General features: G+C 43.3%; 1 protein-coding gene across 3 annotated transcripts in view; it reads right to left on the bottom strand.

Annotated features, from left to right (window-relative positions):
• Positions 1-2,311: 2,311 nt before the first annotated feature.
• The window catches only part of SS18 (SS18 subunit of BAF chromatin remodeling complex), a 52,755-nt gene continuing 29,402 nt past the window's right edge, over positions 2,312-25,664 (bottom strand). For 2 of the 3 annotated variants that reach the window (XM_044293061.1, XM_044293060.1), the window contains 3 exons: positions 10,189-10,311; positions 5,403-5,536; positions 2,312-2,813 (listed from right to left, as the gene is read on the bottom strand). In XM_044293061.1, coding sequence (XP_044148996.1) covers positions 2,787-2,813; positions 5,403-5,536; positions 10,189-10,311 — 284 coding nt within the window. In that variant the 3' untranslated portion in view covers positions 2,312-2,786. Of the gene's footprint in view, positions 2,814-5,402; positions 5,537-10,188; positions 10,312-11,027; positions 11,121-25,664 lie in introns of all 3 variants that reach the window. The other variant, XM_044293059.1, reaches the window with a different exon arrangement.

Genomic DNA, 25,664 nt, shown 5'->3' with positions numbered 1-25,664 from the left:
TGGGGTGACAGAAGCCCTTTAAGCCAAATTCTTATCAGTAAGATAAGAACTGAGCTATGAGTGTTTATAATGTCAGAGAGCAGAGATAAGGAGTCTGTCTGCTCCCCAGATGACAGAAAATCCGAAGGGTGCTTCTAGAGCATCTTAAAGCTATACTGAAAAAAAAAAAAAAAAAAAAAAAGGGATGTTCTTTTTAATAAAGACCAATTAAAAATAAAATAAAAAAATTTGCTCAAAATAAGTACATTGCAATAATTAAAAAAACTGCCCCCAAAAGGTTACCTTTTTAGAAGCACTGCTGGACCACCCTGGCTGCAGACAAAGAGGCAGGCATTTTTTTTTTTCCCGTGCTAAAGTGTGTCTTAGGGCTCATACACGGCTGTTACCGTGGTCCGCAACACACGGGACACCAGCCGCGTGCACTCCGCATGCGGACCCATTCACTTGAATGGGTCGGCAAACCCGGAGATACGGTGCGGAAGCACGGATCGGTACCTCACAGAAGCACTACAGAGTTCTCTGCACCGCAAAAAAGTAGTGCATGCAGTGCGGACCGTTGGATGCAGATCTTGGACCCCATATAAGTGAATAGGTCTGCGATCCGCATGCAGCTGCCCCACGGTCGGTGCCTGTGCATTGCAGACCGCAATTTGTGGTCTGCAGTAAGGGCCCAGCCAGCATGAGCCCTTATAGTCCAAAAATACAGTATATGAAATATCTGACTTTAGCCACTGCCATTTGCTCTATGAAAGAATCCCATAAATACAGAAATGTCCTCACATTTTGAGATAAAAACGTATCCAAATGTATTCTGTACACATACAACAAAATAAAAATTTAAGTCACAAATAATTTATTCTTGTAAAGTACATTTAAATAGCATGTACACCGTTATACTTTTGGCACAGGACCCCCCCAACTCCCCCCTTTCAAAGAAAAAGATGTAAAAAAATAAAATAAAATACTACCCATACAAAAAAAAAAAATCCATTGTGTTGTGTGTTTTATTAAGTTTTAGAAGAGGAAAATATTGCTCTGTAAAAAACACTATCTTCAGAATTTTTTCCCCCAAAAAAAAAAAAAATGCTCATAACTTTTAACAGATCTTTCGATGTGTATTGCATAGGAGTTGTCTAGTACTCGAACGAGAATATTTTCATTGCAGAGTGTGCTCTTTACTGCTTTAATAGAACTTGTCAGCGACCACAGGGCAGCATAGTATAGCGACAGACCTGCTGATTTCAGCGGTCGGTCACTCCTGTGATAATATTAAGCAATTTTACCGAATTGACTTGCGAAACCGTGCAGTGCTCACTAAGACGGAGTCCAATCAAGTGCTTGTATGCACGCTGACAGTTTTTCTTCCTTTTGCATATAGGAAACAAAAAAAAAAAAACACAACACTCATTGAAGTGGGTGTAGCCTGCACATCAAGCACTTGCTCGGACTCCTCTCTCAGGGCAATCACTCTGCACTTTCAAAGGTCAGTTCTCTAAACTGCTTAATTTTAGTGCAGGGGTGCAACTGAGATCAGTGGGTTCTCTTTAAATACACTTGTGTGCTGGTCAAAATATCAGGCTAGAGCTACACTGGTCGCGCGATACCAGTCGCGGCAAGAATCGCTGAGCAGCGGCGATCTTTCAGAAATGAATGGGATCGCCACAGCAGTCACAAGTAAACCAACAGCGACTGCTGCAGCCATCTCATTCATTTCTATGGGATCACCGCTGCTCAGCGATCCTGGCCGCGACAGGTGTCGCTGTGTAGCCCTGGCCTAAGAGACCCATCATGCTGATGCGATCGCTGCCAGAGTAACATTGTTCTCTTGCAACCCCAATTGCAATATTCTTAAACAACCTAACTTATTTTATTTTGCAACTTAAAGTTGTTGTCTGGGATTGATAAAAAAAAAAAAATTATAATAATGTAGCTAAGATGACCTCCAAATCTATAATACTTACCCTTTCCATCCAGATGGTGCTCTGGTGGTCCCTGCCAGTCCTGCAGTGAATGTCATGTACATCTTTAACATGACCAATGCAGAGAACCACTGGCCTCAGCAGGGACACTCGCATGTAATGGCCAGTGACTGGCTGTAGTGGTCGCCTGAAGGATATGTGACGTCACTGCTGCAGGACTAGTTGCGCTGGAAAGGTGGGGGAGCTGTACAGGTGACTTTTTTTTAAAATTTAAATCAAGTTGCCTACTCTTGGACATTCCCTTTTAAAGGAAAAACATGATGTGTATTATGAATATTTCTATCGGACACAATTTAAAAAAATAAAAAATAAAGATCGTGAGGCATTAACCATTGCTTCTCCACATTTAAAATTCTAATATTAACATTCCTGGCACGACACATTCTTATCTTCATGGGGTATCCAAAAGCTAAAAAAGGTCCCGAAATGTTGTTCCCCTTTTTTAGGATGTATATGTATTCAGCGGTAACTTAAAGGAAAACCGATCACGTCAGTTATTTATAAAATCTCCCATCTGTCACCGATGGCTTCACAGATATGTTGCCTATGCGTTACAAGAATATCCTGGATTGTATGATGCAACATCCCCACCTAGAGTACATTATGTGAAACCGACATCTCAATTACCGCAGTCTTCAATGATTAACCCATTTGGATTGCAAAATGGAGAAGCAGCCATCAATTCACATAATTTTCCCAAATGTAAAAGATAGAGAAGGTTAAATCTTTTCAAAAGGAAAGATGTCCACAGTCCAGAGCAAACACCACAACAGCTACACTGACTGGCTACAGGAATCCACACGTTCTTTACTGCTGATAGTTTGCATACTGCGCCTAAAAAAGACAGAAAATTTATTACACAAAATCTAAAGTGGTTCGTTTTTGATTTAACAAAAAGGAAAGATAATAAGCACATGATTAGAGAGTCTGTGATCAGACAAACACCGATCACCAGGATGGGTGCAGCACTCTCCATTTCAGTCTGGTGAACATTTTGCAAACCAAAACCTGGAGTAAATTCGAAATAACAGAAGAGGTACAGACTGCTTCAGTGGTTGTATTGCGGAGTTTCAGTTTTTTTGGCTTACAAATACTGACCATGCGAAAGGGGCCCATGGCTCATAAGGAAATATTTAAGCCCATGCAGTATGTCGTCTGATCTCAGATTTATCACACTTCTCTTAAGAACAGGGCTGCCTCCTCCCAGTTTGTGAACTGGTGGGGTTCTCAGCGGCTGGAGCACCACCGACCAACCATTTAGAGGGAGATTTATCAAACTGGTGTAAAGTAGAACTGGCTTAGTTGCCCACAGCAACCAATCAGATTCCACCTTTCCTTTTTCACAGCTCCATTGGAAAATGAAAGGTGGAATCTGGTTGCTGGGCAACTAAGCCAGTTCTACTTTACACCAGTTAATGTCCCCCTTAATGCCTGTGCAGTCAGTAGAATATCAACGTCAAAATCCCCACTTGAGCTACTGATATGTTCCTTCTATGCAAATTCTCCCATCCACGCTTACAAATGGCTGAAGCAACTGTGTGCTGTGTGGTACAGTGGACAAGACAACTGTGCTACACCCAGTGAGTAGTGTCCACGGGTCCCATTAATTAGAAAAGGACGCGCTTCCTTCACTCGCTGGGTGTTGTACGGATGCCTCCAACAGGAGTGTACGGCTACATGCACATGACAAGTGAAAACAAACATTCAGTTAAAAACGGATAAACTGACGTTTTTTAACTAACCTTTTTCACAGATGCAGTTTCTGAGAAACGGATGTTAAAAATGCACCGATTCAATTGTATAGGGGCAGTCGGTCAATGAAAAACGGACAAGATTTGACACTAGCTGTCAGAAAACTGCTGTGTGAATAACCCCATAGACTACCATTGGTTTTAAAACACGTGTGATGGCAGTTAAAAAAAAAAATAAAACAAAATAAAAAATGTACATCACATGTCCGTTTTTTCAGGAATGCATGTAGCCCAAGTCTAAAAAGGACACATTAACTGGCCTTCTGTAAAACTAGCCCCAATATGTGATCGCCATTGAGGGTACTGATGACCACATCTATACAGCGCTGCAGAATATGTTCATGCCAAGAAATAAGATTATATAAATTAATCAGGACTAATCTTACGACATGCAGGGATGGGAAGACTTTTACATTTTTAATTGCCATGAGTGCCACCAGCTGAGTACAGGTGAACATAAGTGCACTAGACTTACTGTAGATTTCTTGAAAACCTTTCACTCATTCTTCCAACGAGCTTTCTCAATTCTGAGTGACTGTACAAGAATTCTCTGGGAATAAATATGCAACTGAATCAACATCTAGTAATTATACCCAGCATGGGGTCCAGAGGTCATTATACCCAGCATGGGGCCAAAGGTGTTGATTCCATTATCCTAATTGGAGTCAGTAGGTGATAATGACCTCCCAGAAAAAGGTATCAAGACAGCATTGTATGTGGCAGACAATAGATGTCTAAACCCCCCGCCTCTATTAAAGCTTGGCTTTTCCATTTTTACGTAGATGGCCTCCTTCACAAGTCGTTTGTACCAATCGGCCTCCTTAGGTGTGACCCGTTTCTTTTAGATGCAAGTACACGGCTGAATCTTGACCAGAGGTTTTGGCTCTTCAATGCTGAGCCATACGCTGATGTAGTTGTTGTTTTGTTTCGCCGATATACAGTTCTGAGCATTCCTCATTGCACTGGACTGCGTACACAATGTTGGCCATCTTGTGTTTACATCAGCGTATGGCTCAGCAAAGAAGAGCTAAAACATCTGGTCAAGATTCAGCAGTGTACTTACATCTAAAAGGAACAGGTTACACCTTTGAAGACAGTCAAGTACGTGTTTTGGATAAGGTGCAGATTGGTACAAACGAGGTGTGAAGGAGGCCATCTACGTAAAAATGGAGAAGCCAAGCTTGAATAGAGGCGGGGAGGTTAGACATCTATTGTCTGCCACATACAATGCTGTCTTGACACCTTTTTCTGGGAGGTCATTATCACCTACTGACTCCAATTAGGATAATGGAATCAACACCTTTGACCCCATGCTGGGTATAATTGCCAGATGTTGATTCAGTTACATATGCGTTTCCAGATAATTCTTGTACAGTCACTCAGAATTGAGAAAGCTCTTTCTTCCAACGAGTGAAACGTTTTCAAGAAATCTACAGTAAGTCCAGTTGCATTGATTTATTCTTTACAGATACGGTATACCATGACCTGGATAAATGAGAACCTTCACAGACATTAGTGACAGTGAAATATGGAACTGGGGCCATACATTAAAAAAACTGCTCTAGACGTGCGACAGCGATCAGAGGGGTTGATATTTTCGGGGAATATAATACAAACGGAAGTGAGCCCTACCATAACTTGGAAAAAAAAAAAAAAAAAAAAAAAGTTTTACCTGATCATATCCATAAGGTCTCTGCTGTTGTGGCTGAGGAGGTCCTGGCTGTGAAGGTCTGTATTGCACATACTGTTGTCCTTGTCCCTGAGGGTAGTTTGGATACTGAGGACCAGGAGCACTTTGAGAAGGGCCTAAAAGGAGATACAAGAAAAAAATATAAAGTATAAAAAAATAAAAAATGAAAGCAAAAACTAAGAATAGGCTACTGAACGGTACAATATGCAGTTGATGTAGTCCAATGCTGAAGGACACAATGTTAAAAACGCACTAGCTGCCGTTCTTCACTGCATGTCAGTAGGTTAGTTATTCCGATGGTTCCTAGAAACAATGCCAACACACACCACATGGCCAAGGGGATGATTATAGATCTCTCCAGAACTTTGCTGTTCAAGGTTAACCCTTTCACTACCGAGCCACTTTTTGTCTTAAATCCCAGGCCGATTTTTGCAAATCTGACATGCGTCACTTTATGTGGTAATAACTTTGGAACGCTTTTATTTATCCAAGCCATTCTGAGAATGTTTTCCCGTGACACACTGTACTTCATGATACTGATAAATTTGAGTCGATATACTTCATCTTTATTTATAAAATCACAAAACTTACCAAAAATTTGGAAAAATTCACAATTTTCTACATTTGAATTTCTCTACTTTTAAGACAGATAGGGATACCTCATGAAATAGCCATGAATCAACATTCCCCATATGTCTGCTTTATGTTGGCACCATTTTATAAATGTCATTTTATTTTTTTAGGACGTTAGAGAGCTTTGAATTTTAGAAGCAATATTTCCAAAATGTTCACCAAAATTTCCAAAACCATTTTTTTAAGCACCAATTCAGTTAAAGTGATTGAGGGGCTTACGTAATGGAAACCACCCTTAAATGATCCCATTTTAGAAAACCCTCAAATTATTCAAAACTGTTACAAACTTAACCCTTGAGGTGTTCAAAATTTCATTTTTTTGGTTGATTTTTTTTATGTTAATTAACACAGCAAGGGTTAACAGCAAAATAAACCTAAATATGCATTACTCGATTCTGCAGTTTACAGAAATACCCCATATGGGCATATGCCAGTGGTCAGAATGAAAGCAGAGCCATATGGATTTTGGAGGCAGATTTTGCTAGAATGGTTTTTAGGCACCATTTTGCATTTGAAGAAACCCTGAGGTACCCCTACAGTGGAAACCCTCAAAAAGTGACCCCATTTTGGAAACTACACCCACTAACGTTTTACAGAATTTGGAAACACTTGGCTGTGAAAATGAAAAGTTTTCTTTCATCCAATAAAATGTTGCTTTAGGCCTCGTTCAGCCTTTCCGTTCTCCTGCTCAGTTATAGGAGCAGGAGAACGGAAAGGACGGATTGGGCACATAACTGAGGCGAGCGGAGCCTACGGACGCCATAGACTATAATGGGGTCCGTTAGGTTTACGCTCCAAAATCATCTTCTGAGCGTAAACCTAACAAACCCCATTATAGTCTATAGGGTCCGTAGGCTCCGCTCGCCTCAGTTATGTGCCCAATCCGTCCTTTCCGTTCTCCTGCTCCTATAACGGAGCAGGAGAACGGAAAGTCTGAACGCTGGTGTGAACTCAGCCTAAGCCCCAAATTTTTCATTTTCACAAAGGGTAACAGGAGAAAAAAGCACCCCATAATTTGTTACCCATTTTCTCCTGAATACGTCAACACCCCATATGTAGTGGAAAAAATGCTGTAGGGGCATATGACAGGATTCAGAACAGAAGGAGCGCAATAAGGCTTTTGCAGCGCAGATTTTGATGGATTGGTTTACGGGCGCCATTGGTTTTCATTTTTTGAACGAATGTCTTATATGGGGGGTGGGGGCTAATTTTTAGCGGGGTGAGGTGACATTTTTCATTAGTAACATTTCGGGGTACATGAGACTTTTTGATCAGTTTGTATTACACTTTCTGTGAGGCAAGGTGTCCAGAAAATTGCTTTTTTGGCACTTCTTTTTACGGCGTTCAACTGACGGGGTGGATCATGTGATATTTTTATAGAGCCGGTCGATACGGACGTGGCGATATCTAATGTCTACTTTTCTTTTTCCCCCCTATTTTTTATTTTGGGAAAATAACGCTTTTTATTTTACATGAAAAAAAAAGTGAAACTAAGAATTGTTTTCCCCCACTTTATTTTTTTTGTCCCACTATGGAACTTCAACTTTTGGGGAGCTGATCCCCTTTACAATGCAGAAGCATTGTAATACAGTGTGTAATACAGCTTCCTGCCTGTGAGATCCAGGGGGCTGGATCTCACAGGCTAAAAAGGGTGGGAGCCACGGTGCCTAGGGAAGGCATCAGGTGCTCCCTCCCTGCATTGACATTGCACATGCCGCGGTCAGTGCTGACCACAGCACATCTAGGGTTGATGCTCCGGCATCTGTGTTTTCACCGATGCCAGCGCATACAGCACGTGTCCGGGCATCAGTCACTGCCAGACCCCTGCAGTTAATTTGGCGGACGCAGCTCCTGCACTGCTCTGGGGGAGTATTTAAGCCACATCAGCCAGAGCCGCACATGTAGGGTATGGATCAAACAGCAGAAACTTTCCAATTTTTGTTAACAGGCTGTATAAGGCTTCAGTATAGCCTCCAGAGGTTTAACACAGCAGGCATGGACTTCTATAAGGTTCTTATGAATCCTTTGATTCCTATGGATGTACAGAAGGCATATGGAGGCATTTGAAAAATCAAACAGAATGATTGAGGCTGGCTCTATTGGATGCAGCATGACGGAGCCATTCTCCACTACTGAATTAATATGCTGAATAATAATTGAATCATACTGTAGCAGACTGCAGTATGGAGCCACATGGGCTTTAAATGTTACTGTACAGCTTCCAGAACATGGATCTGACAGATCAGGGAACATATTTCCCAAATTGTATCATGTAGACCCACCTTTAGACAAATAGATGTACCCATGACTTCCCATCACCATCCTGCTATTAGCCTTCACTTTCCTACATGTACGTCATTTCTGGGATTTTTGGAAAAAGGCTGCTGGCAACTAGCGCACTCTTGATATGCTTTCGTTTGTACATGGTATAGGTGTGTAAAGGGATATAGTAACAGAACAGTTGCCTCTAAGAAACCTTAAAGGGTTTTTTCCAAGAAGTTCATATTGATGGCCTATCCTATGGACTGGCCATAAATATCCAATTGGCGAGGGTCTGACTCCTGCCGATCAGCTTTTTGAGGTGGCTGTGGTGCTTTAGTGAGCACTGTGGCCTCTTCCTAGGCCTGCGGCGTCATTCACATGGCCTAAGCGCAATGCAGTCTCATTCAAGTGAATGGGGGTTAGTCGCAATAACAAGCACAGCCGCTATCCAATGGACAGTTTTCTTGGTAAGCTTTGGGGAGGCTGCAACGCTCACTGGAGTGCCAAGGCCTCCTCAAACAGCTGATGAGTGGGGTGCCGGGGAGTCGGACCCCCACAGTCACCTATTGATGGCTTATCCTGAGGATAGGTTAGTAATAAGAAAATTTTGTTAACTTTTTTTTAATTTTCTATTAACCATATCAGATAACGACTACAAAGTGTCTGAATCTGAAAGATCCGCTCAGCATATTTACAATGCTTTTGAGACAATCTGGTACATCTGCATTGAAGGAAAAAAAAAGTCCATGGCCAAGAGGAAGTCTGAGGAGCTGAAGACATAACAAGCATTCGTCCTTCTCTAGTGACTGGCTAAAACCAAAAACAGACCAATACAGACTTTTCCCCCCAACAAGCTGGATTTACTGTCGCATGTACCGTATTTTCCGGCGTATAAGACGATCTTCTCCAGTCGATGGCACTGCTCCGAGGGGAGGATCAGTGGATGGCACTGCTCAATCAGTGGATGGCACTGCTCAATCAGTGGATGGCACTGCTCAATCAGTGGATGGCACTGCTCAATCAGTGGATGGCACTGCTCAATCAGTGGATGGCACTGCTCAATCAGTGGATGGCACTGCTCAATCAGTGGATGGCACTGCTCAATCAGTGGATGGCACTGCTCAATCAGTGGATGGCACTGCTCAATCAGTGGATGGCACTGCTCAATCAGTGGATGGCACTGCTCAATCAGTGGATGGCACTGCTCAATCAGTGGATGGCACTGCTCAATCAGTGGATGGCACTGCTCAATCAGTGGATGGCACTGCTCAATCAGTGGATGGCACTATATAGCATCTTATGCTTTATGTGCCAGCCACAGATCCCCCTCCCCATAACAGTGCCAGCCACAGATCCCCCTCCCCGACGCTCAGAGGAGTAGACCTTTATAAAAACTGTAATCCGTAACTTTAAATCAGCGCTCATCTCTTTACTAGGGTACCTTACTCTCAGCTCCGGTAACAGGCAGTGCGGGCGGAGCTCACTCACTAATGTCATGCGCCTGCGCTGCCTAGTGGGAGGATCAGGCACGTGACGACAATGAGTGAGCGCCGCTTGCACTGCCTGTTACCGGAGCTGAGAGTAAGGTACCCTAGTAAAGAGATGAGCGCTGATTTAAAGTTACGCATTACAGTTTATAAATGTACTCCTGTGAGCGGCAGGGCCCTGTATATTCTAACCCCCAGGCAAGCGTCCACGTCAACATGGGAACGCCTGGGGGCGACTACCTCCGACTTCTGAAAATAATTTTCAGTGTTAGAAAGTCGTTTTATACGCCGAAAAATACAGTAGGATTTCCGGACTAAAATCTCTAGCCCAACATCCACTTCTGTTGCTTGATCCATACTGTCATACACAAATGAAAAGTACTTGCCATAAGCTTGTTGTTGGGCAGGATAACCTTGCTGGCTTGGGTATTGCTGTTGCTGAGGTGGGTAACCTTGCTGCTGTGGTGGTCCTTGATAAGATTCTTGCTGCTGAGCATATTGAGCATTCCCTAAAAAGGGAATTTAAAGAATATATAAAAATAAATAAATCACATGCTGCTTAAGTTAGAAACCCTCACACCATCACAACCAACACCAAACAACAACAACAATACAAAACCAATATAAAATAGTTAAAATGCTAAACACCAAAAAAAAAAAAAAAAAAAAAAAAAAAAAAAAAAAAAAAAAACACACAGACATAGGAAAGTCAGCCCACAAACATAATAAAGCTAGTTTTGCGAGTCTGGACTGCGGCATTTTTATTTCAGCATCCTTGGCAAAAAAGCAATACATTCAAGAAATATCATAGTCTTACGACCGTGATTGGAAGAGCAAAGAAAATAAAATTAGACAGCTGAAAGAGCACAAACTAGCTAGAAGAGATCAGAAAGCTGGATCCTACAGACACAACGTGTGTATGGAAGTAGAGCCGGAGTATCAATGGTTGGCTGGGTTAGGCTCGTTTAGCTGAGAAAATTAACATTTTTAGTTATGTATGGTCAGTAAGGGGAGGGGGGGTGTGAACAATTATCGTGTGGGGTGTGGTTGCCTAGCTTTATTGTACAGAAATAAACATTTAAAAAAGTGTAAAGAAATAAAATAAGCCAGCACCATATCTATTAAAGCTCAATATGGACAATGTGAAAATACTCTCATTCTGGACTTACAGAACGGAAATAAGACTGATATATGTGAGTGTATGCGTGTGAAGGTATATAGATACCTCCTTCGTAGTAATGTTGTGAGGAATCCTCGTAAGGCCTATCGTAGCCTTGTTCAGGATACGACGGTTGCTGATAACCGTAATCATTATGACCTACATCAATTTGACAAGAAACAGGAAGAAACGTTAATGGCCTTATGCTGGAGATGCATATAAGCAAATCTACTTATTATATGTCACATTAAAAAGACTAAGAAAGTATACAGCAGTATGAAGCACAGTCAGTCATATTCGGAAATCTCTCCCTGGCTGTCCAGCTAACAGTTGAGGGGTTTTAGGATTTGTCAATTTGATTTCTATTTAGATGCATTTGGTTTGAAAGCCATCATGAAAATACATACATTACAATACAGAAGAGAACATGCCTGCACGTTAAGGTTCTGAATCGTACATTATTCCAGCAGCTAAAAATTTAGCAACTTACACATACAAAATCTATTAAACCTCGTGTCACATCATTTTACCTCTAGTTGCCAAAGTGATCACACTCATCCTTGCAATGTAAAATTATCTTAGCAAGTTTACAGATTATTTTATATTGTGGATCAATGTGGGCCTTGGCTCCCTTGAGCTAGAAATAAGATCTAAAAAATAAATAAAATATATATTTTTTTTAATGGTATTTTTTGACATGCGTTTAAGGCTACATTCACACAACCATATTGCGAATTGCAGATCCAATTGTAAAAAAGTCTACTTGTTCGCAAAAAAGGGAAAATAGGACAGGTTATGTAATTTGTAGAACGGTTGTACAGATGAGGACAGCAAACGCATGATATCTGTGACAAGGACCCAAAAAATGCATCAAAAGCAAAGAAAAATGCCACCAAAGTGTATATCTTTTTACTGCATTTCATGATTCCCACAGACCTATAACCATCAGGCGGTGGCTTTTTTCCCCCATAATTACGCTGCAAAAAAATGCAAACGGTGGCAAAAACACCACTGTGTGTGAAACCAGCCTTAGGGCTCCTACACACCAATTTGGTCAGACCATATATTTTGCCGACGATCACTCCGATTAGTTAGTCCGTGCAGACTAACCAATCGGAGCGCGGCAGTGTTAAAATGCCGGTTTCAGGCTCTGATCTGCACTCTGCAGATCAGAGCCTGAATGCTGATCTGTGCCCCTAATGCGTCCTCTTGCCTCAATATCTTCTGCCTGCCCAGTCTGTACCCTGTGCGAAATTTGCAGTACCTTTAATTTTGCCGGCCGGGCTCTGCATGCGCTGGCCCACTGTCGTCAAATCTGCCGCCTGTGTCCCTGTCGGTCTGTGCCCCCTGCCCCCATCTGTCCCCCCTGTTGCAGTCCTCCTGAATGAATATGGCAGCTCAGTTCTTGAGCCGCCATCAGCAGCGAGTGTCAGCTGTATGCTGACACTCTGCAATAACCCCTTGGATGCCGCAGCAGCAGCCTCCATGGGGTTAATAGAGGGAGGGGCTCCCTCTCTCAACCATCGGGGTGCCACACTGTGATAGAAGCGGTCTAATGGTTGCCATCTACCAGGAAACCTGATAGTACTATACTTTGCAATGCAAGAGCATTGCAAAATACAGTACAGCTATCAGTCCCACTGAATCTTCAAGAACCAACCATGCCAAAATGACCCAACAGGGTGCATACCCGCAACTGCCACAACTGTGGTCGAACAACAATGTTGGGTGGGTGCTGTGTCCCCCAATGAAGAGCGAGAAAGAGATTTTACTGGTAAGTTATACAAAAAATCTCCTTTTCTCGCCGATATTTATTGGGGGGTAGGGGGGACACCGGAACCGTGGGACATCCAAAAGCAGTCCACAGGGAGGGAAAACCCACAGACCCATGGAAGCAAGCGTCCCTGCAGGCATCTAAGAAACTGCCGCCTGCAAGACCATGCGGCCAAAGGCAGCGTCCGCGATGCACAAGTATGAACAACTGTGCAGCCGAGCGCAATTCCTCCAAGCCCAAGAAGTGCCCACCGCACTGCTGGAGTGCGCCGCGACACCTAAGGGCAGAACCCTCCTCTGGGTGCGGTATGGTTCAGCACTTGAAGACTAATCCATCGTGCAATTGCCAACTTGGAGGAGCCAATCCATTGCGAGGACCCTCGGAGGACAAAAAAGGGGTGCCGTACGCCAGAAGGGACTGGAGGCTGCCAATAATGATCAGAGCCGTGACAACGTCCAATGATGTAACTCCCTTTCCTAGGGTGTGAAGGAGAGGGACAGTGAAGGAAGGACAATTTCTTCATTGATATGGAAGTCAGACTACCTTCGAGAGAAAGAAGGAATGGGCCGGAGAACCACCTTATCCTTGTGAAGACCCGGGAAGGGTTCTCTGCAAGAGACTACCCCTAACTCGGACGCCCGTCTGATAGATGTGATAGTTACCAGAAAAACTACCTACTAGGAGAGGAGTCAGAGTGAGATCTCCCGCTAGGACTCAAGGGTAGAAGACAGGAGCACTGAGAGAACTATTTTCAGATCCCAGGGCGGTAGAGGACGGTACGGAAGAACCGTATGTGCCACTCCCAGAAGGAGGGTTTTCATGGCACCGGGGAGCCATAAAACGCTGAAAAAGCTGTGTCCACCAGGACAGAAGCGACAACACCTGACCCATCAAGAAACTAAGGGCTAAACCAGGGTCCAAGGAGAAGACCGTGGAGAGGGAGAAGAAAAAAAAAAAAACAACAACGGAGAGAGGGAATGTCCTGGCCTTACAGAAGCCCAGGAAGGACCTCCAGGTCCTACAATAGATCCTGGGCGATCATAGTGCAGAGACATCCACCAAAAACCCTCTCCACGTCAGAATGGCAGTTTCAATAGCCACGCCGTCAAACCAAAAGACCCTAATGCTGATGTAAGACCGGACCCTGTGAAGGAAGGTAGTCTGAGGGGCAGTAACCAAGGGACGGCATATAGAGGGAGAACGAGGTTGGCGTACCAAGCGTGACTGCCAATCCGGAGCAACAAGAAGTTGTCAGAATGCCCTCCATCTTGATTTTCTGTGGAACCCTGGGTAGGAGGGGGAAAGGGGAAAACACGTAAAGGAGGGAGGACTCCCGCCAAGGAGATATCAGGGGGTCCACACCGCATGCTTCCGGATCTATTGTCCGGGAGTGAAGGTGGCAGCTGTGGTGTGGATATCGCTAGCACACCCGGGACCATGGAAGTATTCCCCGTAGAAGGAGGGATGTGGTGGGCGCCACAGCCCACTGGTCTGGACCAGAGCGTGTCTGGAAATGGGAGCCACAAAACAAATATACTGTGCAATGCAGATGAGAGAAGGTAGGAACATAGGAGCTACCAAGGCTTGTGGGGTGGCTATGAACCATGAGCCAGAGGGGGAAGACAGGAGAAGAATAGGCTGGGTCTAAGCCCATTTCCCTGTCTGAGACCGGCGATATACAGAAGTAGCCAGGGATTAAGTGACTTTCTTATCAGAACAAACTTCACCTGAGGAGGAAGCCAGGTAAAGGGAGTCATACTGTATTGCTAGCCCCATACCCCAGCAGAGGAGGGGGCCACCCGCAGAGGCCACTGAATTCAGAGCTAGAAGAGGCCATCACTGACGAAAGCTGTGCAGTAAGAACCAAGTATGTAATGGTAACACAATACCGTTACCACAGTAATAGCCAGTGCTTGCCCCATCAGTGCAAAACTGAGGGGGCCTGAGACTATCCGTGGAAGCCACGTACCATACTGCTCCAGATAAGTAGAGCTAACTTTAAAAACTCTACCTGGAAGGGCGATGAACAGGAGCAACTGCTAAGCCAGTGCCAGGGTAGGGTCCCGACCTGAGGGGATGTCCCATTGCAACGACCACGAACTCGAGCATTAGCAAAAAAAACTGCACCTGTGGAGGAGAACAGCCTGCAGTAGCTAAAGCAGAGTGCCAGCATAACCACTTTCCCAGAGAAGGAGGAGTGGTGGATAGAGAATACGGAGCCAGTGAAACACTCGACTTGCTGGAACGTACTCACCATATAATGTGCAATGGTGTACGCCCTACGTATTGATGCAGACAATATCATGACTGACTGGAACAATGGGGGCCCATGGAGATGGAGGGTCTCTAGGGCATATAAGAGATGCTAGGAAAAAACCCTAAGACAGAGGATGTTATAAGCATGCGCAAAACCAGCACCAAAAGGAAAGGAAGGATACAATGAGCAATAGCCACCGTGTTCACTGGTGGCACCCATATAGCACTAGAATAAGAGTACCAGGCACCTGCGAGTACCGACTGTTGTCACGCCCCTTTGTGAAATAAGCGAAGGCACCTGGAGCCGTGGCACTGCAGAATTGCAGCATCTGAAGAGGTTTAGTTATCCCCCCGCTAGTGGAAGGGGGTAATGCAGCAGAAAGCACAGCTATGGAAGGATAGCGTGACAGTCTGAACCATATCCAATGGTAGTGCAATTACCCTACCCAAGGAAGGTGGACGCATACCGCAAGTACTTAAGCCAGTGGTAGGGAGAATACTCCAACTATGAAAGGGGGTTAATGCCCACGGCGAGAAATAGTGCATATGGCGAGTCCTGTACCCCGTGGGAGTGCAAATATTGCACCTAAGTAAGGGGGTAATGCATACAGCACGCAATGTAACCAGTGATCATGTCATCGCGCCATAATAAAAAATAAAAAGAAAGGTTGGGTCATAGATTTTGGTGATGAAAAAAATAAAAATAAAATGATTTAATAAAAATTGATTTTATGACATAAAAGTGGTAGAACATAAATAAAACATAAATTTGATATCGCCTTAATCGTAATACCTACAGAATATATCTTATCAAATTTACCACATGGAGAACCTCAAGAAAAAAATAAACAAGACTACAAGAATTGCAATATTAGCCCACTTAACCTCACAAAAAATTAAATAAAAAAGCGATCAAAAAGTCATATCTCCAAAAAAATGACAGCCCATCCATCAAAAAAAAAAAAAAAAAGCACTCACACAGCTCAAACAAATAAAAATAAATAAAATTCTGCCGTCTGCCCATACAGCAGTTTACGACCACATGTGGGGTGTTGCCGTATTCAGGAGAAAATGGGTAACACATTATGGGGTGCATTTTCCTGTTAACCCTTTTTAAAAAGGGAAACATTTGGGCTTAAGGGACTTTTTCTTGAAAAAAAAAAAAAAAAAAAGAATTTCTCATTTACACAGCCAAGTGTTTCTAAATATTATGAAACGCCTTTGACGTCACAGTGGTCAGTAAACCTCAAATTATTTTAGGGGTGTAGTTTCCAAAATGGAGTCACTTTCAGGGGGTTTCTTCTGTAGGGGTGCCTTAAAATATGAGACAACACCCAAAAGCCATTCCAGCAAAATCTGCTCTCCAAAAACCATATGTTGCTCCTTTCCTTCTGCACCCTGCCGTGTGCCCATACAGTAGTTCACGAACATAAAGGGGCGTTTTGTGTAAACTGCGGAAACAGCGTAATACATATTTAAAGGGTTTCTACCACTTCGTTTGCCCCTATTTAGCTTCCTTGGAGATGTCTAAGCAGGCAGCGGTCAGACATTCACTGCGCCTGCGCCGATTACAGACGCACGCGGCGCAGGCGCGAGATTTCGTACGGCTGGAACAGAGGGAGGATCGGATTCCATCAGAGATGGGCGTGCTGGAGGGACGCGCTGGGCGGCATTATGTGAAGGTAGACGGAGTCTCTAGGCGCTGAAAAGACGCCCGCATAGCACCTAGAGGCTAATTAGCATATCCATAAAAGGTTTTTTTTAGCAAAACGGCTGGACAAAAAACTGTTAGATTAGGATTGTTTGGTACAGCAGACACTAGCGGATCGCTAGTGTCTGAAAGCTAAATAGGGGCAAACGAAGTGGTAGAAACCCTTTAAGTTTGTTTTGCTGTTAACCCTTGCTGTGTTATAGGAAAAAATTTGATTAAAATTAAAAATCTGCAAAAAAAGAAAAACTGAAAATTTTACCTACAATTTCCTTTAATTCTTGTGGAACGCCTAAAGGGTTAACATAGTTTATGAATCCAGTTTTGAGTAATTTGAGGGCTGTAGTTTCTAAAATGGGGTCATTTATGTGTGGGACTGCAACCTTTTTAATGTCACAGGCCTTATTTTAGTAACACCTTAGAAAATCAACTCAATATCCAAAATTGTCAGACACATTCTCTTTTTAACTGGTAGTCATCTTAGAACGGGTAAACTTTCGGTATGGTCACTGTTGAAGTGGCTGGGGTGAAAACGGGCGAGTATGACTTATATTTATTGTTGCTCCCCCAGTTTTTATTTATCTAGGACAACCCCTTTAAAGGCCATGTACACCTTTGAAGTAAAAAAAAAAAAAAAAAAAAAGTATGATTGCATTTAATTTATTTTTGGCTAAATATGATATTTTTAATTGGCCTTTATAAAAAATATTGAGCTGTTCAGTCACAAAGGGTTAACTGTTTTTCTGACTGTGTAACTGGTACTTTCACTTTGTGCCGGTCATCTAATAACCCTTATTTCTAAACTACTGCTAGGTAGCACTTAGACTACTTTCACACTAACATCTTTGCTGGATCTGCCAGGGTTTAGCAAAAACACTTCCGTTACTGATAATACAAACATCTGCATCGGTTATGAACGGATCCGGTTGTATTATCTTTAACATTGCCAAGACGGAAAAGTCATGAACTCCATTGATAGTCAATAGGGGACGGATCAGTTTTCTATTGTGTCAGAGAAAACGGACACGATTGAAAATGGATCCGTCCCCATTGACTTGCATTGTGGGTCAAGACAGTTTTGCTTCGCATCCCAGGGAGGAAAACAAACTGCAGCTCTCTGGTATGAGAACGGAATGCATTTCTGGAGCATTACGTTTTGTCCCCATTGACAATGAATAGGGACAAAAAGGAAGCTTTTTTCGGTATTGAGACCCCATGACGTATCTCAATACTGGAAAATATTAAGGCTAGTGTGAAAGTAGCCTTATTTAAGCCACATTCTTATCAGTAAGAGCGTGAGCTGTAATGAGAATTTATGATGTGAGAGCAGAGATAAGAAGTCCTGGAAAGGACAAAAAAAAAAAAAAAAACACAGGCAGCTAGTAGAGCATCTCAGCTCTGTAGAGAAAAAGGATTCCAAATTGTTAATAAAGACCAATTAAAAAATAAATAAAATAAAAAAGATTTTTAGCTCAAAATAAGTATAATGCAATGAAAAACATTGCCCCCAAAAGGTGTACATAACCTTTAAGGACTCATGTGGCACTGTTTCATTAAACAGGACCGGTCATTGGTCCTAACATTACAAATAGGGATGAGCGAATCGACTTCAGATGCTCCCAAATTACAATATTACCCGACAGGGTAGGGTTTTATTAGGAGATGTCAGGGGGCTTCTTTTTCACATTGGCTGCTCAGTTCCCCTGTTCACTTTTGCCACCTTGTATGCTAATTAGCAGAATCGGTACAGGGAAGAGGAGACGGACGGGTTTCTCAATGGGCGTCTTCCTCCTGGCTATGAGCTGCCCAATCGCAGTGGAGAGCATCATAGGAAGGTGAGCTTTTTTTTTTTTTTTTTCCTCTCTGGCTGTGGCACTTTCCGCTGCGGAAGTGAATGGATCTGCATCCGTGATACAGTGCGCACACGGCTGATGCCCATATATTGCGGACCCATTGCTTGCAGGCCGCAATACGGGCACAGACAGCTACGGCGTGTGCATGAGGCCTAAATCTCCTCTATATAACTACTTGTCCTTTTAGGTCATAAGCAGCTGCTATAATATTTTTCTTGTAAAGCTGAAAAAACCATTAAACCCCCTCACTCACTGCAATAGTGCTGCATGTGAGGCACATAGCACCCACACCAAATTGCACTATTATGGCATCCATTCCAATGGCACTAGCTGTCAGCCATAAACATACAGTTGACACCACACCAATAGCCAAGGCTGTAGTCAACTCAAAAACCTGCTGGTTAACCCCTTTGACCACAGCACCCAAGTAGTTTTACAGTGGGTACGGGAGCCCTCTAAGCCCTTCATCATTCCTGTTATGCGATAGCAGCCAGGAAACCATCAATGACTTCCAGGAGAACCTCTATATATGCCCCATGTAAGAGTTCTCCGGCATATTATTGAAAAGATCTAAGGATCACAGGGTAAAGCACCCTAGTAGCACAAAAAAAAAAAAGTTTATAAAACATGGGCATCTGTTTCACACCCCCACTGATGAGGCTTATCCCCCATCCTGTGGTTTAGGCCTCATGCACACGAACGTATTTTTTAACGTCCCGCAAAACGTGGTTCCGTTGTACCGTGATCCGTGCCCGTTTTTTCGTCCGTGGGTCTGCCGTGATTTTTGGAGGATCCACGGACATGAAAGATGAAAAAAAAAATCTAAGTCAAGTTTGCCATTGAAATGATAGGAAAAAACGGACACGGATCACGGACACGGGTGACAATCTTGTGTGCATCCGTGATTTTCACGGACCCATTGACTTGAATGGGCCCGTGAACCGTTGGCCGTGAAAAAAATAGGACAGGTTATATTTTTTTCACGGCCTCGAAACACGGGTCACGGGCGCGGTGTAAAAACGGTGCACAAGCCGAGTTTTCTACGGCCCCATTGAAAGTCAATGGAGCCGCAGAAAAAAACTGAAAACGGCACAACGGCCACGGGTGCACACAACGGTCGTGTGCATGAGGCCTTAGGGACAGGTTAATAATTTGGCTCAACTAATTTACCTGAAAAACACAGGGGGGGGGGGGGGGGGGGGGAGAAAAAAAGGGGGCGCTTAATGCTTATTCTAGAAGCAGTGCTCCCCAACTCCAGCCTTCAGGGCCCACCTGCCGGTCAGGATTAGAGCACATTTCACAGAATGAATACCTGGGACACGTCCAGATACAATAACCCTAAGGCTCCATTCACACGTCCGCAATGTGTTTTGCGGATACACGGAGACACGGATCCGCAAAACACGGAAAGAGGCAATGTGCGTTCCGCATTTTGCGGACCGCACATTGCCAACATAATAGAATATGCCTGTTCTTGTCCGCAATTGCGGACAGGAATAGGACATGTTCTATTTTTTTGCGGAAACGGAAGCACGGATGCGGAAGTGCGGATCCGCAAATGTGGATGCGGACAGCACATTCCGTCCCCATAGAGAATGAATGGGTCCGCACCCTTTCCGCAAAATTGCGGAAAGGATGCGGACCCATTTTGCGGACGTGTGAATGGAGCCTAATAATATCACCTGCTAAATACTAAGGAAATCCTGAAAACATGACCAGCAGGTGGGCCCTGAGAAATGGATTTGAGGAACACTGATCTAAGGCTGGGTTCACACCTGAGCGTTTTACAGCGCGTTCCTACGCGCTGTAAAACGCTCAACAAGGAGAAACCAATGCTTCCCTATCGGCATGGTTGTCACCTGGGCGTTTTACAGCGCGTACGATCGCGCTGTAAAACGCCCGACGCCCCAAGAAGTACATGAGCTTCTTTGGGGCGTCTTGTCGCGCGTTCCCGTACATAGACTTTCGGGAACGCGTGACAACGGGCGTTCGCGTGTCTCTGTATGCGCGATTGCAAACGCCTGTACAATCGCGCATACAGAGCGCTCCTTCGCGAACGCTCAGGACTGAACCCAGCGTAAAGGATCCATGCAACAGAAGTACACAGGTATGGACTGATCTGAATGAGTTGTGAATGCTGGAGATGACACAGTATATTCGCTCACATTGGATTTTATGTAAACTTATGTAACACTTAACAGATAATGCTGTACATGTACAGCATTGTGCACCCACAACTGTATGGAGCGGGCTGCTGGCTGTACAATACAGCAGGCGTCTGGCTGCAATGACGGGCACCTGTCAATTAACCCTTCTGATCCAGCAGGCAACAGTGGGTCTCCGATCGGTTACCATGAGAGCCTGGGGTCTGCTGAGGCTTTCATACTAACCTCCCTGCTAAACTGTACACGCGGCACAGCTCAGTAGGTAGTGTGCCAAAATGCTATTCACCCTAGTAGACTGAATAGGACAAGGGATCAACAAATCCCAGGTTGTAGCCTCCTAAGGGGGCTAATAGTTCAATAGTTAATAAAAAGTATAAAAAAAAAAAAAAAAAAAAAAAAAAAAAAATAAGAAGAGGTTATGGCTATCAAAAGGGAAAATAGGCCCAATCTTTAACCACTTAAGGACATTGCCATTTTTAACCTTAAGGACTAGACCAAGTTGTGGAAAATCTGACTTGTCACTTTATGAACTTTGGAATGCTTTTAATTATTCAAGCAATTCTGAGATTCTGTCTTCTTGTGCCACATTGTACTTCATGATGGTGGTAAATTTGAGTGAATATAAATCTATCTATCTATATAAAAAACACATCTTAAATTTACCCAAAATTTGAATTTCTCTGCTTTTAACCCCTTGAAGGGAACCTGTCACCTGGATTTTGGGTATAGAGCTAAGGACATGGGTTGCTAGATGGCCGCTAGCACATCCGCAATACCCAGTCCCCATAGCTCTGTGTGCTTTTATTGTGTAAACAATTTGATACATATGCAAATTAACCTGAGAGGAGTCAGTGCGTGAAAAATATGACTCTTCTCTGGTCACACAAGTAAGATATGACTCTTGTGTTAATTTGCATAAAAGGAGGGAAGTACAAAAATGCATAATACTTATTGAATTCGTCTGCAAATTAAATTAAAAGTGTAATTTATATGTTTAGGGTAACACAATGAACATTTAGAAACGCTTAGTGAGGGTAGCAAAGTAGAGGTGACAGGTTCCCTTTAACCACTTCAACCCCGCTAGCTGAAACCCCCTTAATGACCAGGCCACTTTTTACACTTCTGCACACTACTTTCACCATTTATTGCTCGGTCGTGCAACTTACCACCCAAAATAATTTTACCTCCTTTTCTTCTCACGAATAGAGCTTTCATTTGGTGGTATTTCATTGCTGCTGACATTTTTACTTATTTTGTTATTAATCCAAATTTAACGATTTTTTTGCAAAAAATGACATTTTTCACTTTCAGCTGTAAAATTTAGCAAAAAAAAAAAAAACGACATCCATATATACATTTTTTGCTAAATTTATTGTTCTACAGGTCTGATAAAAAAAAATGTTTGGGCAAAAAAAAAATGGTTTGGGTAAAAGTTATAGCGTTTACAAACTATGGTACAAAAATGTGAATTTCCGCTTTTTGAAGCAGCTCTGACTTTCTGAGCACCTGTCATGTTTCCTGAGGTTCTACAATGCCCAGACAGTAGAAAACCCCTACAAATGACCCCATTTTGGAAAGTAGACACCCTAAGGTATTCGCTGATGGGCATAGTGAGTTCATAGAACTTTTTATTTTTTGTCACAAGTTTTGTCAGTAATTTTTTTTCCTTACAAAGTCTCATATTCCACTAACTTGCGACAAAAAATTCTAGGAACTCGCCATGCCCCTCACGGAATACCTTGGGGAGTCTTCTTTCCAAAATGGGGTCACTTGTGGGGTAGTTATACTGCCCTGGCATTCTAGGGGCCCTAATGTGTGGTAAGTAGTTTGAAATCAAAATGTGTAAAAAATGCCCTGTGAAATCCGAAAGGTGCTCTTTGGAATATGTGCCCCTTTGCCCACCTAGGCTGCAGAAAAGTGTCACACATCTGGTATCGCCATACTCAGGAGAAGTTGGGGAATGTGTTTTGGGGTGTCATTTTACATATACCCATGCTGGGTGAGAGAAATATCTTGCAAAAGACAACTTTTCCCATTTTTTTATACAAAGTTGGCATTTGACCAAGATATTTATCTCACCCAGCATGGGTATATGTAAAATGACACCCCAAAACACATTCCCCAGCTTCTCCTGAGTACGGCGATACCAGATATGTGACACTTTTGCAGCCTAGATGCGCAAAGCGGCCCAAATTCCTTTTAGGAGGGCATTTTTAGACATTTGGATCCCAGACTTCTCACGCTTTTGGGCCCCTAAAAAGCCAGGGCAGTAAAAATACCCCACATGTGACCCCATTTTGGAAAGAAGACACCCCAAGGTATTCAATGAGGGGCATGGTGAGTTCAAATTTTTTTTTGGGCACAAGTTAGCGGAAATGTATTTATTTTTGGTATTTTCTCACAAAGTCTCCCTTTCCGCTAACTTGGGACAAAAATTTCAATCTTTTATGGACTCAATATGCCCCTCACGGAATACCTTGGGGTGTCTTCTTTCCGAAATGGGGTCACATGTGGGGTATTTATACTGCCCTGGCATTTTAGGGGCCCTGAGCGTGAGAAGAAGTCTGGAATATAAATGTCTAAAAAATGTTACGCATTTGGATTCCGTGAGGGGTATGGTGAGTTCATGTGAGATTTTATTTTTTGACACAAGTTAGTGGAATATGAGACTTAGTAAGAAAAAATAAATAAATAAATAAAAAAATTTCCGCTAACTTGGGCCAAAAAAAAATAAATGTCTGAATGGAGCCTTACAGGGGGGTGATCAGGGAGTCTATATGGGGTGATCACCCCCCTGTAAGGCTCCATTCAGACGTCCGTATGATTTTTACGGATCCACGGATACATGGATCGGATCCGCAAAACACATACGGACGTCTGAATGGAGCCTTACAGGGGGGGTGATCAATGACAGGGGGTGATCAGGGAATCTATATGGGTGATCACCCACCTGTCATTGATCACCCCCCTGTAAGGCTCCATTCAGACGTCCGTATGTGTTTTGCTGATCCGATCCATGTATCCGTAAAAATCATACGGACGTCTGAACGGAGCCTGACAGGGGGGTGATCAATGACAGGGGGGTGATCAGGGAGTCTATATGGGGTGATCAAGGGTTCATAAGTGACAAGGGGGGGGGGGGGGGTGTAGTGTAGTGTTTTGTGGTACTTTACACAGCTACCTGTGTCCTCTGGTGGTCGATCCAAACAAAAGGGACCACCAGAGGACCAGGTAGCAGGTATATTAGACGCGGTTATCAAAACAGCGTCTAATATACCTGTTAGGGGTTAAAAAATCACATCTCCAGCCTGCCAGCGAGCGATCGCCACTGGCAGGCTGGAAATCCACTCGCTAACCTTCAGTTCCTGTGTGCACGCGTTCACAGGAAATCTCGGCCCTTGCGAGATGACGCGTATATGCGTCACTCTGCGCAGGGTTGCCGCCTCCGGACTGCACATCTGCGTTAGGCGGTCCGGAGGCGGTTAAGGACCCTATTTCACCTTAAAGACCCGGGCATTTTTTGCAAATCTGACCAGTGTCACTTTAAGTGGTGATAACTTTAAAACGCTTTTGCGGAGTTCACACGGGCGTTGCGGGAAAATGCGCGATTTTTCCGTGCGAGTGCAAAACATTGTAATGCATTTTCACTCGCGTGAGAAAAATCGTGCATGTTTGGTACCCAAACCCGAACTTCTTCACAGAAGTTTGGGCTTGGGATCGGTGTTCTGTAGATTGTATTATTTTCCCTTATAACATGGTTATAAGGGAAAATAGCATTCTGAATACAGGATGCATAGTAAAATAGCGCTGGGGGGGGTTAAAATATTTTTTTTTAAACTCACCTTAGTCCACTTGATCGCGAAGACGGCATCTCCTGTCTTCATCTTAGCTGTGTGGAGGAACAGGACCTGTGGGGACGTCACTCCAGTCATCACATGATCCATCACAATGGTAAAAGATCAGGTGACGGACCATGTGATGACTGGAGTGACGTCTCCACAGATCCTTTGACTGCAATCAGCAAAGAAAGACAGGATAGATGCCGGCTATGCGAGCAAGTGGATTAAGGGGAGTTAAAAAAAAAATTTAACCCCTCCAGCACTATTGTACTATGCATTCTGAATGCTATTATTTTCCCTTATAACCAAGTTATAAGGGAAAATAATAATGAGCGGGTCTCCATCCTGATAGTCTCCTAGCAACCGTGTGTAAAAAAATAAAAATAAAAAAAATTCGCACTTGCTTGCGATTTTCACGCAACCCCATTCATTTCTATGGGGCCTGAGTTACGTGAAAAATGCACAAAATAGAGCATGCTGCGATTTTCACGCAACGCATAAGTGATGCGTGAAAATCACCGCTCATGTGAACAGCCCCATAGAAATGAATGGGTCAGGATTCAGTGCGGGTGCAATGCGTTCAACTCACGCATCGCATCCGCGCGGAATACTCACCCGTGTGAAAGGGGCCTTTGACTTATCCAGGCCATTCCGAGAGGTTTTTTTTTTCGTCACATATTGTACTTATAAAAAAATAAAATAATAAATACCAAATTTACCAAAAACTTAAAAAAAAAATGCAACTTTCCAAGTTTCAATTTCTCTACTTCTATAATACATAGTAATACCTCCAAAATAGTTATTACTTTACATTCCCCATATGTCTACTTCATGTTTGGATCATTTTGGGAATGATATTTTATTTTTTGGGGATGTTACAAGGCTTAGAAGTCCTAATTCAAACCAAACTCAAAATTTTTGGCCCAGATTCTGTAGTTTACAGAAACACTCCATATGTGGTCGTAAACCGCTGTACGGGCACATGGCAGGGTGCAGAAGGAAAGGAATGCCATACGTTTTTTGGAAGGCAGATTTTGCTGGATTTTTTTTTTTTTTTTTTTTTTTTTTTTTTTTAACACCAGGTCCCATTTGAAGCCTCCCTGATGCA

This window comes from Bufo gargarizans, chromosome 5 (assembly GCF_014858855.1).
Source record: "Bufo gargarizans isolate SCDJY-AF-19 chromosome 5, ASM1485885v1, whole genome shotgun sequence".
Classification (NCBI taxonomy): domain Eukaryota; kingdom Metazoa; phylum Chordata; class Amphibia; order Anura; family Bufonidae; genus Bufo; species Bufo gargarizans.
The sequence above is the reverse complement of the archived record's forward strand: the minus strand, read 5'-3'. Positions and strand labels throughout refer to the sequence as shown.